Below are 16,077 nucleotides of genomic sequence, written 5' to 3'. Positions count from 1 at the left end.
CCTGCAGGTGATGATCTGTATTAGTTCAGGACAAGACGACCTGCTCTCTCATATCTATCTCTCACTGAGACCGGATGCCTATAGGGCCAGGTGCACAAACCATGTGGTCCAATACATACACAATCCACCGAAACCATGACAGGAAGGAAGCGTTTGTGCTGAATATGAGAAAATGTCTCTTGGGCCCTCGCATCAGCTTGCAAATGTGGGGGAAAAGCTTGTTAGATAAGTGCAGTACAGAGATGTTTCTCTTTCCATCTTTCCACCCGCTTGTGATAAAACAAATGATCTCTTAATTCCAGTAATCGCATAAGAAGGAAGCGGGTTTCGGCATTGAAAGGATTGTGATTTTCATAGTGTGAAAACAGATTTATGATAGACACAATTCCACAGACGTTGCATGGATAGGCCCACGTAACAAGTGATTGTAGCTAGGAAACCAAAAGAAAATACCACTCATGTATTTCAGTGTATGTAGACATGATGAAGACCAAGCTCCGCAGTTATTGCATGCAACAAGTGAACGTATGAGACCAAAAAGGAAATCACACATTGTACTCTTTAATGTTTTGAATTACAGTCGACGGAGCTGTTTCCAATAGAATGTTTCATGCGGAGTCTGATGACTCTATGGGATGGTATTCATTCGTTAACCGGGACATATTCCTTTAGTCATGGGGGTGTATAAGGCAGGCATTAATGTGATGGATGGAGACTCATTTTAACCCAGGAGGAGAAAGAGCCAGAAGGAGAGATGACCCAGTGTCCTCCTCACAGTACACACACAGTGTGCATACACACATATATACAGACTCAGACACACACATACAGGGAGAGACACACTGCGTTGAGCATTGGGAGGGAAGGGACAGATGGACATCAACACACATACTCTCTTTCACTGAATACACATTTGTTACAAACATTTTTTTCCTTTTTTAAGCACGTGCAAACTGTCACAAATGTTCTTTAATCTTTCCGTTTACACCTCTTACACACACTCACTTTTCCTGTCAAACACATACACCCTTTTCTCTCCATTTCTCAAACATATGCACTCTTAAAACACACTCCTTTCCTCCCATGTCCAACTGCCCCCCCCCCCCCTGCACACACACACACACACACACTGTGCCTGTGTCCAGCACATTCACAATGCTCCCCATTCAACTCTCCCTGAATGAGGGGTGTGGCATGCCTGCTGCTGGCTGCCTGGCTGGCCTGCTTGGGTGTAGAGTGGTTGGTCATGTGTCCAGGCTATGGGGGCGTGGCCTGGGAGCAGCAGCAGAGCCTGTCCAGCTGGAGCAGAGATCAGGGTGGTTGAGAGGAAAGAGAGGAGGAAGAGAGAGAGAGAGAGAGAGAGAGAGAGAGGCTAGGGTGAGTGTCTCTGGTTTTCTGTTCGTTCATAACATGCTACGGCTTCTTGTTTCTCTGATTTGTGTGTTTGTGTGTTTCCTTTTGTAGAGAGGCTGGAGGAGTGATAGAAAGGAAAGAGAGGGATGGCGGGGTTGTTCAGTCTGTGTGTCCTGTCTGGATGGGGTTTTGGAGCTGAACCGTGTAGTGTGTGACAGCTGTATTTGTCAGGGATTGGAACGGTGTCATAATAAAATTCAGACCAGACTTTTCTTTTTCGATCTGTCTTTCTCTTGTTCCATTGTGCTCTCTGGGAGAGTTGGGGGGGTTACTGCTGCCCCTCTTTTAGGTTACCCCCCCCCCTCTCTCTCTGTCTGTTACTCATCCCCCTCCCTTTCCTCTTTCCTTTGTGCCCGGCCCCATTCAGCTTGAATAATCAATCTGCTTAAATGGGTGGGGAGTATTTATTGACCAACCATGTTAGTCCTAATTGCTCCCTGTGTCGGGATTGTTCTAGTTTAACTTTGATCAATTGCAGTGGATTAGTAAGTATGATTTAATTTTGGCAACCCCATGCATCTGCTCTCTGGTGGATTGCTGTAGCAAGTTCAAGGTGAGTTGAAGCGTCAGGCCACATTTTCTGCATGAGACTTTCTTCAATGGAAGAGCGGCCCATTCCTTACAACCCAGCCCCTCCGCTTCACTTGCCTCTCAAGAAAGGAAGAACCACGTTTGTGCCCCGTCTTATGTGACTGACCACGTTCCCTGTTTCTGCTGTTGAAATATCAGCCATTTTGCTTCTAGTTCCAGTTCTTGGCCACATGACCTCCATTTTACCCAGCGTTAGACAGGTTGTATTGTACACAATCCACCAATAGACAACGATCGTTGAAGACAGTAGAACAAGAAGCAGCAGTGTAGCTTTCTGCGCCAGTCGTCACACCATAGTACACGTCAGATGTTCTAGATGTCCTTGCCTTGGGGTGTCCGCCACACTGTATCCCTATATGTCCAAGGAGTGATACTGTTAGCTTAACTGCAGTCAACATTTGTGTTTGTGTGTGTGTGTGTGTGTGTGTGTGTGTGTGTGTGTGTGTGTGTGTGTGTGTGTGTGTGTGTGTGTGTGTGTGTGTGTGTGTGTGTGTGTGTGTGTGTGTGTGTGTGTGTGTGTGTGTGTGTGTGTGTGTGTGTGCACAACAGCTATGCAGCGGAGACAAGAAAAGTGATCTCAGCACCAGTGTAACAGATGTGACCGGACTTCTAGCTCTCTTGCGTTGTGTTTTTAAGGAAAGGACTGTCCAGCCAACGATCCCAGTCGATTGTTATTTATTCTGAGGATGGACACAAGGAAGCACATTAGATGTGTAGGACAACAGTGTGTTGATGGCTGTAGACTCGTGATTCCGCTGTTAGCATGTAAATAACTGTGAATTAGCAGGGGCTAATCTCGAGCGAGCTAACTTACTCTTACAGCAATAACATACGAAAGCACATCCCAGACTTCCGGCCAATATCTAACAGGTAACGTACACGTATGCACTGAGTATACCACACATTAGGAACGCCTTCCTACTATTGAGATGCACCCCTTTTGCCCTCAGAACAGCCTCAATTAATCGGGTCTTGGCCTCTACAAGGTGTCAGGGATGCAGGCCCAACATGACCCATGTTGACTCCAATGCTTCCCACAGTTGTGTCAAGTTGGCTGGATGTCCTTTGGGTGGTGGACCATTCTTGATACACACGGGAAACTGTTGAGTGTGAGAAACCCAGCAGCGTTGCAGTTCTTGACACAAACCAGTGCTACCAAACCTTGTACAAAGGCACTTACGTTATTTTTGTCTTGCCCGTTCACCCTCTGAATGGCACACACACAATCCATGAATCACAATCCTTCGCAGGCTTCATCTACGCTGATTTGATGTGGACATCAATAAGGGGTCATAGCTTTCACCTGGATTCACCTGGTCAGTCTATGGATTGGAAAGAGCATGGGGTTTTTATTTTTGTTTGTATACTCGGTGTATATACACATCAGGATATTTACATAATGAACTCGTACACATTGTAAATAAAACATTTAAAATATAGTACTTCAGAACGTGACCTACCGCTTGCGTGTCACTACCGGGAAGAATTTACGTTCACGATCTCCCCCTGACCAATGTCATAACACCTTATTGGTATGTAAATTCAACCAACCAATAGGAATACATAAACATTGAATACATAGTTCTGCGGTGTCAAGAGGAAACATAGCCAACCCTGTTACAGGTGTTTAGTCCATCGTTCATTATTTCACCACCGCTTTAGAGTAGGAGACACTGACGTTATATTAAAGTATATTAAGCTGTAACGTGTTTACAGCTTCTGGGCTAGCCGCTACCTAGCCGCTACAGTTATTAACCATCAACACAATAAACCAACTGTTAATTAGCTACGTTAGCCCACAAGGGAGGAGTTGAATTGTGATTACAGTATAACTGTTCGTACTGCGTCCACCATTTTGTTTCATGCTTTAGTTACTATTCAGCTCACAGGCAAGGTGGCAGGACTGAACGTGGGTCACACACTGTAACAAAACACTTCGGGAAAGCAAAAATCTGTCCCATTTCACTCTATTTAAAAAAAAGTTTTCTTACCACTGAGACCGACCCTGTTCAGGTGACTATCCTGGAGGTAGAGAGCTCTTAAGAGGTGGATCTGTGGCCTGTTATGCCATAAACACCATAATGAATCGTGTTCTTAAACACAGCCTTTCCTTTTCTCATCCAATGACAGAGGAGTCTATCTACCAGACCCCACTGGGAGGTTAACAGTACTGTTAGTGTATATGAGAGGGAGGACGTGAGCAGGGAGGAACAGTGAACGTGTCATTTCCTGTTATAGGCGACCGTTGTTGGTGAGACGGCGAGGGGCCTGTGGCAGCATGTGCACAGCAGGCTATGGGCCCCCCGGCCGTATGACAGCTACACAGAGTCATGACGACGACGTGATAGGACGTCCGTCATGATTGTTTTGAACAGTACTGGGTGACGGAGTACGCATGGTCCTCCTTGGCGTGGTGTTCGTCAACAACGCATACTTGCAATCTATTGACTCCATTCACAGTATAAATCCGAATGATTTTTAGAGGAAAAGCTTCTGGGTTACGTGTCACCTTTGCCTGGCGTTAAACTAACATCTGTCGGGATTAGCCAGTCATTGCAGCCGTCGTTCATTTGTCAGTGCTGTTTCTAGATCAGATTTGGAGAGTATTAGGTCTACCTCTGGTATAACAGGATGGCATTATTTGATTCCCGTATGTCCTCTTTAATGTCCTCTTTGCTGGCCTCTGTTTGTGCTGTCTGAAGGGTACAGCCAACAGTCTGTTTGAACCCTGTTGTGTGATTACTCTTACGTAGTGGAGCATGTTCACGTCGTTAACAGGGAAACTAGATCAATGTTTCTGGCCCTGTTGAACACACGATTTAGGAGATACGAGCAAACAATTTGATTCATGTCCAGACATCTGTAAACCCTTTTTATTTTTAAAGTCTATTTAAGCCCCTTATTAATGCGTAAAGGAAAATGTAATTTGACTTCTGTGGTTGTTCTTGGCCATGGGAGAGATCATAATTGCATATCTTCCAATAACAAAATGTGTGGAAATATAAAGGGGGTAACTGGCTAATAAAACTAACTGGAAACATTTGAATGTGTAGCTAATTGCAGCACACGCAGGCACGAAATGAAACCAATATCTTGGAACGATGTTCCCCACCGTGTCTTCTCAGGCCTCGTCTCAGGGCACGTTATCGTCTCATTCCTCCACTCTGAACGTAATTACATTTTCCTCTCATAAGGAAGAGTAACAGTTTTCAGTGAGTATACAATATTTTTTTTAAACCACACAACTTCCCTCTTTATACTTGGTGGTTGTGTGACTGCCATACACCAGTTCCCCCAGTTCCCTATAATGCTGCTCTGAATGACTCTGTGGCTGAGTTCCTTTCAGTCTCTCTTCCCTTGTTCTCAGAGGCCTGGAGGGTTTTATAGTGTTGTGGTAGGTATATGACTTAAAGCAGCTGGTTCGCACACGGTGTTCGTCATGGCACTCAACAACACAATAATGGCTGCACTTATGCTGGGCCTTTCTCTCCTCTCTTATATACTCCATCTTGCTCTCTCTCTTGCTCGCCGTCTTTCACCTTGTCTTTGTAGCATGGGCCTCTCTCCTCCCTTATATTATCCTCAACTGTGTTTCCTTCTCTCCATATTTCTCACTCTGTCACTGTATTTACAGCATGGGCCTGCCTCGCCTCTCATGTTCTCTCCCTCCATCCCTCACTCTCTCTCTCTGCCGCTGTCTCTGTGGTGGGCAAAGGGGGCAGGTCATTATCTTTGTGTTCCAGAAGTTCCCGTGTGGAAAGCTGTCTTTTAACACCATCTGCTTTGGGCCGCGCAGGGCCAAAGGTCACATTCTCAGGGGGCTTGACGAGCAACGGCAGTAGTGAAAGATGAAGTGAGCCAGTAGCATTCTTCACCCACCTTCATCTGAAGCGTGTGTGAGGAGGCAGGGGGAGTGCTTCTGTGTGTGTGAGTGTGTGCTGTCCACCGTTCTATTCTTCAAGCCCACTGTATCGCAAGCTATGGTCTTATTGCTGTAAAGCGGCACGTTGACCTTCTTAATCAGCTGGTTCCCTTTGGTTCAAAGGACGGATGGGAGATTGAGTGAGTGGGATATCCTCTTGGATGTACACTACAGAACAGTTACGCATGTCCCCCTACTGTACCTAGCCTCACCTCAACGGACTGTTCCAGCCTTCCATTGACCCCCAAGTTCTTTACCAACCGAAACATTACCTATTTATGTCAATCACACAGTTCACCCTCCCTGTATTATACTTACTGCTAAAATGTTTCTTCTATTCTACTGAGCCATTTACTTTATTCATATATTGTATTAGTTGTTATTGTGGCGTTGTCGGCGGAACCTGCAAGTAAGCCTTTCGTTGGACGGTGTATCCCATGTTTATCCTGTACATACCACTAATACAACGTGGAACTTGAAACCCAGTACTTGACTTGGTCCTCTTGGGAAACAGGGTGTCCAGCATTGCTCTCTACTCTTTTTCTGCGTGAGGACTTTTACAGTACACAGCATGGGTTTAACCAAACAGGAGTAGTGACCAGATCATCTCCTACCTTAAAATCGGAACGTTTCTTGATACCCGAGTTCAATCAAGTACAGGTCTAACTGATACAACAGCAGAGGTGGAATCTTATGAAATAGTTTGGGGTATGGCCTCGTCTCCGAGCCAGATGCCGATGACAGGTAGCCCTTTGCTGTGCAGCTGGAACCCAGAAAGGAGTTCCAATGACGGGCCTGAAGGTTATTATAGCGGGGTGGTGGTGAGGAGGTGGATGGTTGTCAAACTGATGCTGAAAAACAGGAACTGAGAGAACATTGGTAAGTTGACATAAATACATCTCAAGATTTACACCCCTTGGTTGAGAGAGAGGAAAGTGATAATTGTCCAAGAGTGAGCCTGTAGGTTAAAATTGCAAGCATGTGGAATGAGCATTATTGTGCCACGCTTATAGGTTATAAGGTAAGCAGGTGAATGATATTCCACACATGGCTAATAGGAAGAGCAGAACAAAACGCTATGCTGATGATGATACATTTGTATTCATTCCCAACATGCCCAAATAATGGGAAACCGAGTGAATTATGGTATGCTGCTTGAAGTTAAACCAGCATTCAGACCAGGCTTCCTGATTGAACTTTTGTAAATTACTTTACAATACTGTACTCTATGTATTCTAGAATGCCTCTTGCATGCATGTCTTGTACAGTAAGCTATACAGAAGATGAGTTGCTCCTATTGCAGTAGTCACTATTGCTCTATGTCCAATAGTAGGATCTGGTGCCATCCTGCCGTGCCTGTCTGTCAGCCCTCTCCCACACTGCCCCATGTAATCCTACCGTCCACATATCTGCTCAAGAGAGCAGAAGGAATAAAACTTAACGATTGCTTCATCTCCTGTAAAAGAGGGGGAAGAGGGAGGGAGTGAGCGAGAGAGATGGAGGGTGGGGGGAGAGAGCGTGACCATTTGGTTGGTACAGGGCTGAGACCCTAGCCTGATCCCAGATCTGTTTGTGCTGTCTTGCCAACTCCAAGTCCTGGTGTGACAATTGACACAAATGGAGTTGGCAAGACGGAACAAACAGATCTGGGACCAGGCTACTGGGACACAAGGTCACCCCCTAGGAACTGGGACTTTAAAGGAGCAGACCGTGTTGTTAAGGGGATCAGTAACGGTGTGTGACCAAGAAGCGGATGATGCCTCGGCTTCCTCCCAAAGCCCAAACGGAGAGGCATGACATCCTTGGCATCCATGTACTAAAGGGTTGAAGAGAAGGCATAGACTGTCTCTTATCTGAGCCTTGCAAATAGGATCTGTCACAATGTGTGTTGCACCAATTATGAGGAAGCAGCTTAACGGGTGTGATCTCCTCAGAAGTCCAGAGACCTTCAAAGTGGATTGCATGACTGGTGCTGGAGTTGTCATTCTTTATGACCCGTTGTCTTGTGAAGAGACGAGGACCAGACCAGTCCCGGATGGACCAGCTCAATCATTGACCACACAATTCAAACAGCGTGGCCCAACCTCAGGCCAAGTTACACGTTGTGCATGAGATTAATCGTTGTCATGGTCTCTCTCCTCCATGTTTCCCTTCTCTGTGGTATCCGGAGTTCTGGTATCATCAAAGGTTGGATTTGCCTCAAAGAACGGAGAAGAAAAAAACACAACAGAAAGGAAACTAAAGAGGTTGTGGTTTAAATTGGAAAGGTTCTGGAGTTAACACGTTTTGAATAAGGTTCCGCCAAACTGTTTTATTTAATATATCGAACCCAAAAGAAACCGAAAACACATCTCTCCGCAAACAACCAACCTATTGTCTCATAACTCTACAAACATGTTTGAATGAAATTCATAATATGAATTACACTCCTTGAATATTGTATTTGGGTCAGTATGTGTCTGATATTATGAATGTCAGAATGAACGCAGAACAATATTTGGTTATGGCTGCATGTAAATCAGTAAGGGATCCTCCGGTGCGGATTGTATCGGAGGAGGAGGAGAAGAGAGGGATCCTTTGGGAACGCCGTGTTGGCTGGCCAGGCGCACCGGGTGGGCACAGGGTGCATGTAGGTTAAGGGGATTGGCTGGCCAGGCGCACTGGGTGGGCACAGGGTGCATGTAGGTTAAGGGGATCGCTTTTCAACGAGGAGAATTCGAATTTCAGTTTACTGACTGAATCGGAATTGACCCCAACCCTTGAGGGGAGTGTGGAATGTGGTGGCTGTGCTCTTTAAGATGGTTTGTGGTTTGATACGCTATAGTAGTACTAGTGCAACACCGCTGTCAGCTGGCATGATTAACATAAATCCCCCAAATTCCCTGTTAAAGATCTTGAAACGGTCAGTGTAGTTATCATTTGAAATGAATCAGAAGTGCTATTTTTTTCCATTCTTTTTTCTTTTTTTACATGTTGACTTTTATAGTCTTCAGGGTGGCATATGAGTTGATACATGTCTCATCTAGGCCTCTTCCGTTGTGCCTCTACTGACAAACAGGAAACCATGAATCTACCACCGAGCCTGAAACCTCACACATGGGGTTGAAAGATGTAGCTCGTGCTCAATCTTTACTAGAGAACACTGATTTACGTATCTCTGTATGAGCCCATATTCACATTCATTATACATGACAGTAGAGAGGTCAGATGTGGCACGCAGACACTGGTGCTATCCCATACCATAACCACCACCAACGCAGTCCCCTATCATACCGTGTAGCATAATTGGCTTTCAACATTCAGATCTCAACCGCTTCGTTACACAAGATAATTTAACTTCTAAACATCTTATTTCCACCCTTATTCGTTCATGTCATCTAAATAGAGTCCTCCTCATTTGACCAAGGTGCTGGGTGTCCACATGGTCCACAGTGATCTAGTGTAACAGTATTCTTCTTGCGTTGTGTACAATCAATCATCGACACGAACTCCAACTTGTAGCACCAGTCATGGAGCTTTATTCTGATAGAAACAGCACAAAATTGCACGTCATGCAATGCACGGCTCACCATCCAACTCTGCACTCACGCACGCTGGTTTGGTGCTTGTTCACTGGGCATGTAGTTACCAAAATAATACAATTACAATATAATATCTTTAACAATGTACCTGATAGAAACAGCACAAAATTGCATGTCATGCAATGCACGGCTCACCATCCAACTCTGCACTCACGCACTGTACAAAATATACGAACCCCCCCATCCCCACCAGACACAGTAAGTTGCTAGCTAGTATTAGCTGGAATTCTCTACAACAAAATGCACAACAAATATTCACCAAAAAACGCTGCATCTTACGTGTGATGTTCGAATAACATTTACAGACAAATTGATATAAATTGTACATTTAAATCATCACTTGGGAGTATAAAAATCACTTTTGACGTACAGTGCTTTGCAACCAACAACGTACCGCTGGTTTGGTGCTTCACTGGGACGATTCTAACTGAAACATCCTCCCTCGTAAGCAAGCTACGCAAACCAGCCAATAAGATGCCATGTTGAGTAGGTGAAGGCAAGACAAAACTAAAACCAAAAACCCATTGGCTTAACAATAAAGTGGCAAGGGGAATCACCAATAGAACCCTGTTACACTGGGATGAGTGTTTAGATGAGTCAGAGGTGGTTCCCAATGGAGCAAATCTAGAAGTGGAGTCTGGAAACAGCAGCTGTTGGGGTCTCATCCATTTTATTCATTCATCCATGCAAGGAAAATGAGAATGGACTGAACCTTTAAACTCAGCTATGTCCAGTCAGAAAAGCACCACATGCTTTCCCTTAATCCTTCAATCTCTTGTCACACTCAAGTCAGAAATGTCAGTTAGCCTTTTTCCAACCCCAGTCGTAACAGTTGTCTGTTTTCAGAGTTCTGGTAAACACTGTGCTTTGAATAAGCAACAGCTGCTTTGTTGGGCTTAGGGGTCCTTCGTCTTCAGTTTGGATGCAACGTGTATTGAAGGGAGCTTCACATCAAATTAGGGTCATTAGCGTGAGCTAAGTTTAGAATGTGTTGCAGTCATATTTTCACTGGTCAGTTTTAATCAGGTGATTCAGCCAGAGACCCAGCAGGCTACAAAGGCTACCAGTGCTCTGTAGAACAATGTTTACGCCTGGACGCTATTCTGACTCAGAAAAGGAAGGCAAGGCGTTCTATAAAAGCCTGGATCCTCAAACGCCAATGTTGTTTTTCTTGTAGCTCATAAATGATGAGGAAGGGTCCTTGGAAGGTGAAATGTTTCTGGCTAGGCCTATGGCCAGACTAGGCTAGAGACGAGAAGTGGACATTAATTCCATTTCTTTACTTTAGATGTGTGTGTGTGTTGTTGTGAAATTGTTAGATAACACTGCACTGTTGGAGCTAGAAACACAAGCATTTCGCTACACCCCCAATAACATGTGTATTTGACCCAATACAATTAGATTTGATCAGTGGTCACTGTCACTGAGAGTGAAACTGCTCGTTCTCGTCTGTTGTGCCAGTCAAACAGGAACAAAGAATTCAGACAGAAGATTCTCAGGCCTGAGTAAAGTTACTGCCATCAGCACCCTTTTTCTCCTTGCTCACACACACACACACACACACACACACACACACACACACACACACACACACACACACACACACACACACACACACACACACACACACACACACACACACACACACACACACACACACACACACACACACACACACACACACCCCCCACTGGCGCATTCATTACAAAACATTGTTGGTCTTAAAGTGTGTGTGTTTGTGTGTGTTTGTGTGTGTGTGTGTGTGTGTGTGTGTGTGTGTGTGTGTGTGTGAACATAGAAGTTACCCACCAGATGGCACAGGGGGAGCTGGCATTGTGGTACCCAGGGGTGGGATGGCTCATAGACCCTTAATATGCCATCAGTGCCGGTTTGTATCCTGTCTCTTTCTTAGAGCGGCTGCTTCCTGCACTTCCTTACTCTTTTTTACATTTATTTTAGTTAACCCTTATTTTACCAGATACGTTGACTGTACACATCTAATGTATGGCAATGACCTGAGGAATAGTTACAGGGGAGAGGAGGGGGGATGAATGAGCCAATTGGAAGCTAGGGATGATTAGGTGGCCATGATGGTATGAAGGCCATATTGGGAATTTAGCCAGGACACCGGGGTTAACACCCCTACTCTTACGATAAGTACCATGGGATCTTTAGTGACCACAGAGAGTCAGGACACCTATTTAACGTCCCATCCGAAGAAATTTATTTTTTATTTTTTATTTAAGACAGCACCCTACACAGGTCAATGTCCCCAATCACTGCCCTGGGGCATTGGGATATTATAATTTTAGGGGACCAGAGGAAAGAGAACCTCCTACTGGCCCTCCAACACCACTTCCAGCAGCATCTGGTCTCCCATCCAGGTCCCGACCAGGACCAACCCTGTTTAGCTTCAGAGGCAAACCAGCAATGGCAGGCAGGCAGGCGCCACAACATCAACAAAGGCCCTGTACATGCCATTGTGTCATGCTTTCCCTCCCCCTTTAACATCAAATGAGCACTCTGTGTGTACTTCTACATCTTATTCCCACTACAGGGGAATAAGGGATACAGGGATAGCAGCACCGCACATCTGCTCCTACATACAGTAGGGGCCAATGCGGTTTCATCCGACCAAAGGGTTCACATTTCCCCATTTGATCGAATGTTTAATGTGAGCTTAATGAAGGCGCATAAAGAAGTTGAGTGCGTTGCCGGTTGAGGGAATATAAAAACAAAACCCAATACTCTGACGGTGATGTGCGTTGATTGATGACAGTAAAGAGGCACGTCTTTTTCTTCTATGAAATTCGTGTTCTCCGGACCTTTCAGCCAAGCCGCTCTGTGGTGTCTTAGCCTCCATCAATCATCACAGGGTCTGGGAAACCGAAGGTCGAGACTGCAGCTCCACACAGATACCGGCTAGTGAAGGTGTGGTCCAACCCAACCGGCCCCACCTACTCATTCTCTTCTATTGTGTTGTCTCACTCTGACTGTTAGTGGAGAAGAAAAGGGCGTTCAGTTCAGAGATTCCCAGGCGTTCAGATATTCCACTGGGAGTCCTATATTCTGGGGTGTGGGTTTGGAAGGGTGTGTGGGTGGGAAGTGTGTGTAGGTGATGTATGCGTGTGTGGTAGTTACTGGGCGAGGGTCCCGTTTGGCACTGAGATTCTAGCTCCGATAGACCAGTTGGTTGCACTGTTTATTAAAAGTTTATTAGCAGCACTTTTCCCAGGGCTTCCATGTGGAAAGTCTAGTACTTCCTAGTCCAAATAAAAGAACGCTCCTACTGTAATGGTTCCACAAAATGGTTACATATTGTGTAGAAAGCCATTGGGGAAGTTTCAATACGTGGCATTGAATTTAGTGTCAGATCTGAGGCAGCAGGTTTTATGGGCATACGCACAATTGTCGTTCTCAGACATGGGCAGGAAATAAGGTGCAGTGTGACAATGACTTCCTGTGTGCAAGGTGGAACAAAACGCAACAGTTGAATCGTCAGACCCAGCGTGCTAAAGAGAGAGGATGTGGATGCTAGTGTGATGAACAGGAAACCCAGAGACTGCGGTGAAGTTTCCGCTGTAAAGACAGACATGGCTGTTGATGCTCATCCATATTCATCAGGTCGACAGGCACACAGCTACAAGGAGCAGGGCGAGGTGGTTACAATGACCTGTCACAGACAGCTGGAGCTGACGTTGTCAAACTCAAAAGGGAGTTCTACTTTCTCTCCTACTGTGAGTGTACTGTATGGGCACAAAGTAGAATGTAAAGCGCTGGAAACGACAGCCACAGTTCCCCTTATCTGGAGCACGTTCATAGTGGTCCGTGTTTACAGTTTGGACATTCTAAGTTTGTCTGTGGATCTTCTGATCGCATGTTTGAATTCATTCACAGCAATTTTGGTGGCTGTGATATGTCTCTGTCTGTGGTTTGGAGTGTCTGTAGACCTCGAGCAGTAGATGATACCACAGCACGCTGTCAAAAGGGAAGAACACCCAACTGTCTCCTCCCACCACGCCGGGGCTAACGTGTGTGTGTATGTATGTGTGTATGTATGTGTGTGTGTGTGTGTGTGTGTGTGTGTGTGTGTGTGTGTGTGTGTGTGTGTGTGTGTGTGTGTGTGTGTGTGTGTGTGTGTGTGTGTGTGTGTGTGTGTGTGTGTGTGTGTGTGTGTGTGTGTGTGTGTGTGTGTGTGTGTGTGTGTGTGTGTGTGTACATGCGACAGTTGAAAGCAGATTGTTGTCTGTTCAGTAGGCTCGTCCAGACACTGCTTTGGCAGTTAGCCTTGCTACGATAGACAGTCAGTCATACCTTCTCTTCAACGAGTTTGGACTGTTTTAGGTCTACTTCACTGTATACTGTACTTTTCATCTACCTGCCTCCCAGTCACTCACTCAGGTGAGTGGTAACTTGTAACTGCTACTATTCTACAACACGAGTCTGTGTACCTTCTTTTTTTTTTGTAGTTTGAAATATTGTGAGTACTACATCCACTTTACAGCTGCAGCTTGCCGCCGTTGTTCACCATAACACACGCATGTACGTCTTCAGATTTATGTGACGTAGGGGAGCGGATGTGTTTTTGTCCGCTGTTCTGTGTGTAATTTATTGGGCTATAGTCTATAGGTTGTTGGCTGCCTCACTCAGTTTAATTCCTCAGGGATCCATGTTTGTCTATTTTAAGACGGTTGGGTGGGGGGAGGACGGGGGGGGGTTCTGAGTCATTTCATGCAATGTTTTGTGTTGGTGTATGAGTGTCTTGTCCTGTGGCTATTGTGTGAGATGGAGGTGTTAACCGTGATACCCATAGCATATATTGTTCACCAAACATGCCACTACCGTTGTGTAGAATCAGTTTGATAAGTTACGTTTGTCCGGTGTAGTTTGAGTTCAGTACAGTTTGATATAACCAGCTGGAATTCAGTGAACTGTCGTGATATCTACACATTGATCAGCAGCTACAGTGACGAGTGAGATGGAAAATATTTATCATAATGTTTGTCAGCATGGAACTCTCCTATATAAAATGTTCCATGCTGAACACTGATATCTCTCTCTCTCTCTCTCACATCATCAGGGTCAGAGGTCAAGCCGAGCCACAGCAACATGTCCGCCCCGCCACACCCGCAACCCCCTGCCAAGGGAGCGTCACATGGCGCTGGTGACTTCAGCTACGTGGGCATCGACGCCATCCTGGAGCAGATGAGGAGGAAGGCCATGAAACAGGGCTTTGAGCTCAACATCATGATCGTCGGTGAGTGGTGTTGAACAGTGAACACACGCAATGCAAAACACACACGCGTGCAACACACACCCTTTTGAGATCATGGATGTGAGGGAATGGTTTTAAACACACGTGAACACACACACACACGCGCACGTCCTCACCATCACATCTGTTACGTCCACCCATCCCCAGAGAGAGAGACTTTCTTTTCTAAACACTGTTTCAAAGTCAAACTGTCATTGGGAAATGAGCCTGGAGTGAGTGCTTGTTCTTCCAGGACTAACTAGCGTGAAACCCCATTGGGGAACCCTTATCCCGAGTGCTCCTGAGATTGGTGCACACTACACATAGTGGCATGCATCCTTCAGTATAAAAGAAAGCTGTCAGGCAGAGAGATGGTGGAGTAATGATGCCCATTAATGGTGACAAGCTCTAGCACACTCCACTCTGCCCTCAGCTCACCACAGCTCGCGCGTGTCTCAGTCACCAGATCTCAACCGAATTGAACAGTGGCGCCTGAGACAGCGTTTTCCACCAACAAAACACCAAATGATGGAATTTCATGCAGAAGAATGGTGTCGCATCCCTCCAATAGAGTTCCAGACACTTGTAGAATCTATGCCAAGGTGCATTGAAGGTTTTCTGACTCATGGTGGCCCAACACCCTATTAAATACACTTTATGTTGGTGTTTCCTTTATTTTGGCAGTTACCTGTACTTTACCACGGTGAGAAGTGATTAAAGCTACAAAGAGCATGTTGAAGGACCTCGAGTCTCTCTTCCCAGCTTAGATGTCTCTGTGTTTGCGTGGCTGTCGGAGGGGATGGTGATAGAGTAGAGCGCGCGGACACACACACACACACACACATAGTATGTTTGTATAGGAGCCCTGTGGGAGTGTGTATACATACTAGCTGTCATAGTGGTTCTGAGGAGATCCTAAACCATTGGAATGTCACTGATATGCATCACAACCCTCATAGTTGTTTTTGGCAAAGGGCAGCATTCAGGCAGCGCTTCCAGAGACGTCAGAAACGTGACATCAGAAACGTGACGTCAGAAACGTGTGCCCGCCTGAGGTGGAGTCGTAACGTTGGAGAAAGGCCCACCTGTAGTGGATGGGATAGTTCATGAGCAAAGGGTATGTTGTGCAATAGTGCGCATACATGTTATAGTGGCTATTGGTGTGTGAGACGTGACTCGCATGATAAATGCCAGGTTAGAATAGAGGGTGGTGTTATAGGACCTGTCCATCAAGCCCTGATGGTTTAAGATAAAGAAGACATTTGATAAGGTTGTTAAAAACAGGGATATAGTTGATCCAATGACCTATGGTATCC

At 45.6% G+C, this 16,077-nt stretch overlaps 1 protein-coding gene and 1 long non-coding RNA gene across 11 annotated transcripts in view; one reads left to right on the top strand and one right to left on the bottom strand.

The window, feature by feature from the left end:
* Positions 1–16,077, top strand: part of LOC139568511 (septin-9-like) — a 90,767-nt gene that overhangs the window by 52,235 nt on the left and 22,455 nt on the right. For 6 of the 10 annotated variants that reach the window (XM_071390378.1, XM_071390382.1, XM_071390379.1 and 3 more), the window contains one exon: positions 14,588–14,764. In XM_071390378.1, coding sequence (XP_071246479.1) covers positions 14,588–14,764 — 177 coding nt within the window. Of the gene's footprint in view, positions 1–1,292; positions 1,378–13,125; positions 13,245–13,748; positions 13,988–14,587; positions 14,765–16,077 lie in introns of those variants that run through there. The other 4 variants (XM_071390385.1, XM_071390387.1, XM_071390384.1 and 1 more) reach the window with 4 other exon arrangements.
* LOC139568512 (uncharacterized) lies at positions 550–4,305 on the bottom strand. The gene is made up of 3 exons (XR_011673623.1): positions 3,996–4,305; positions 3,185–3,326; positions 550–1,299 (listed from the first exon to the last, which is right to left on the bottom strand). It is a non-coding gene; the product is annotated as an uncharacterized lncRNA (long non-coding RNA).

The sequence above is a fragment of the Salvelinus alpinus genome, chromosome 2, assembly GCF_045679555.1.
Source record: "Salvelinus alpinus chromosome 2, SLU_Salpinus.1, whole genome shotgun sequence".
NCBI classification, from domain to species: Eukaryota; Metazoa; Chordata; class Actinopteri; order Salmoniformes; family Salmonidae; genus Salvelinus; species Salvelinus alpinus.
This window is presented reverse-complemented; position numbering and strand designations above follow the sequence as displayed.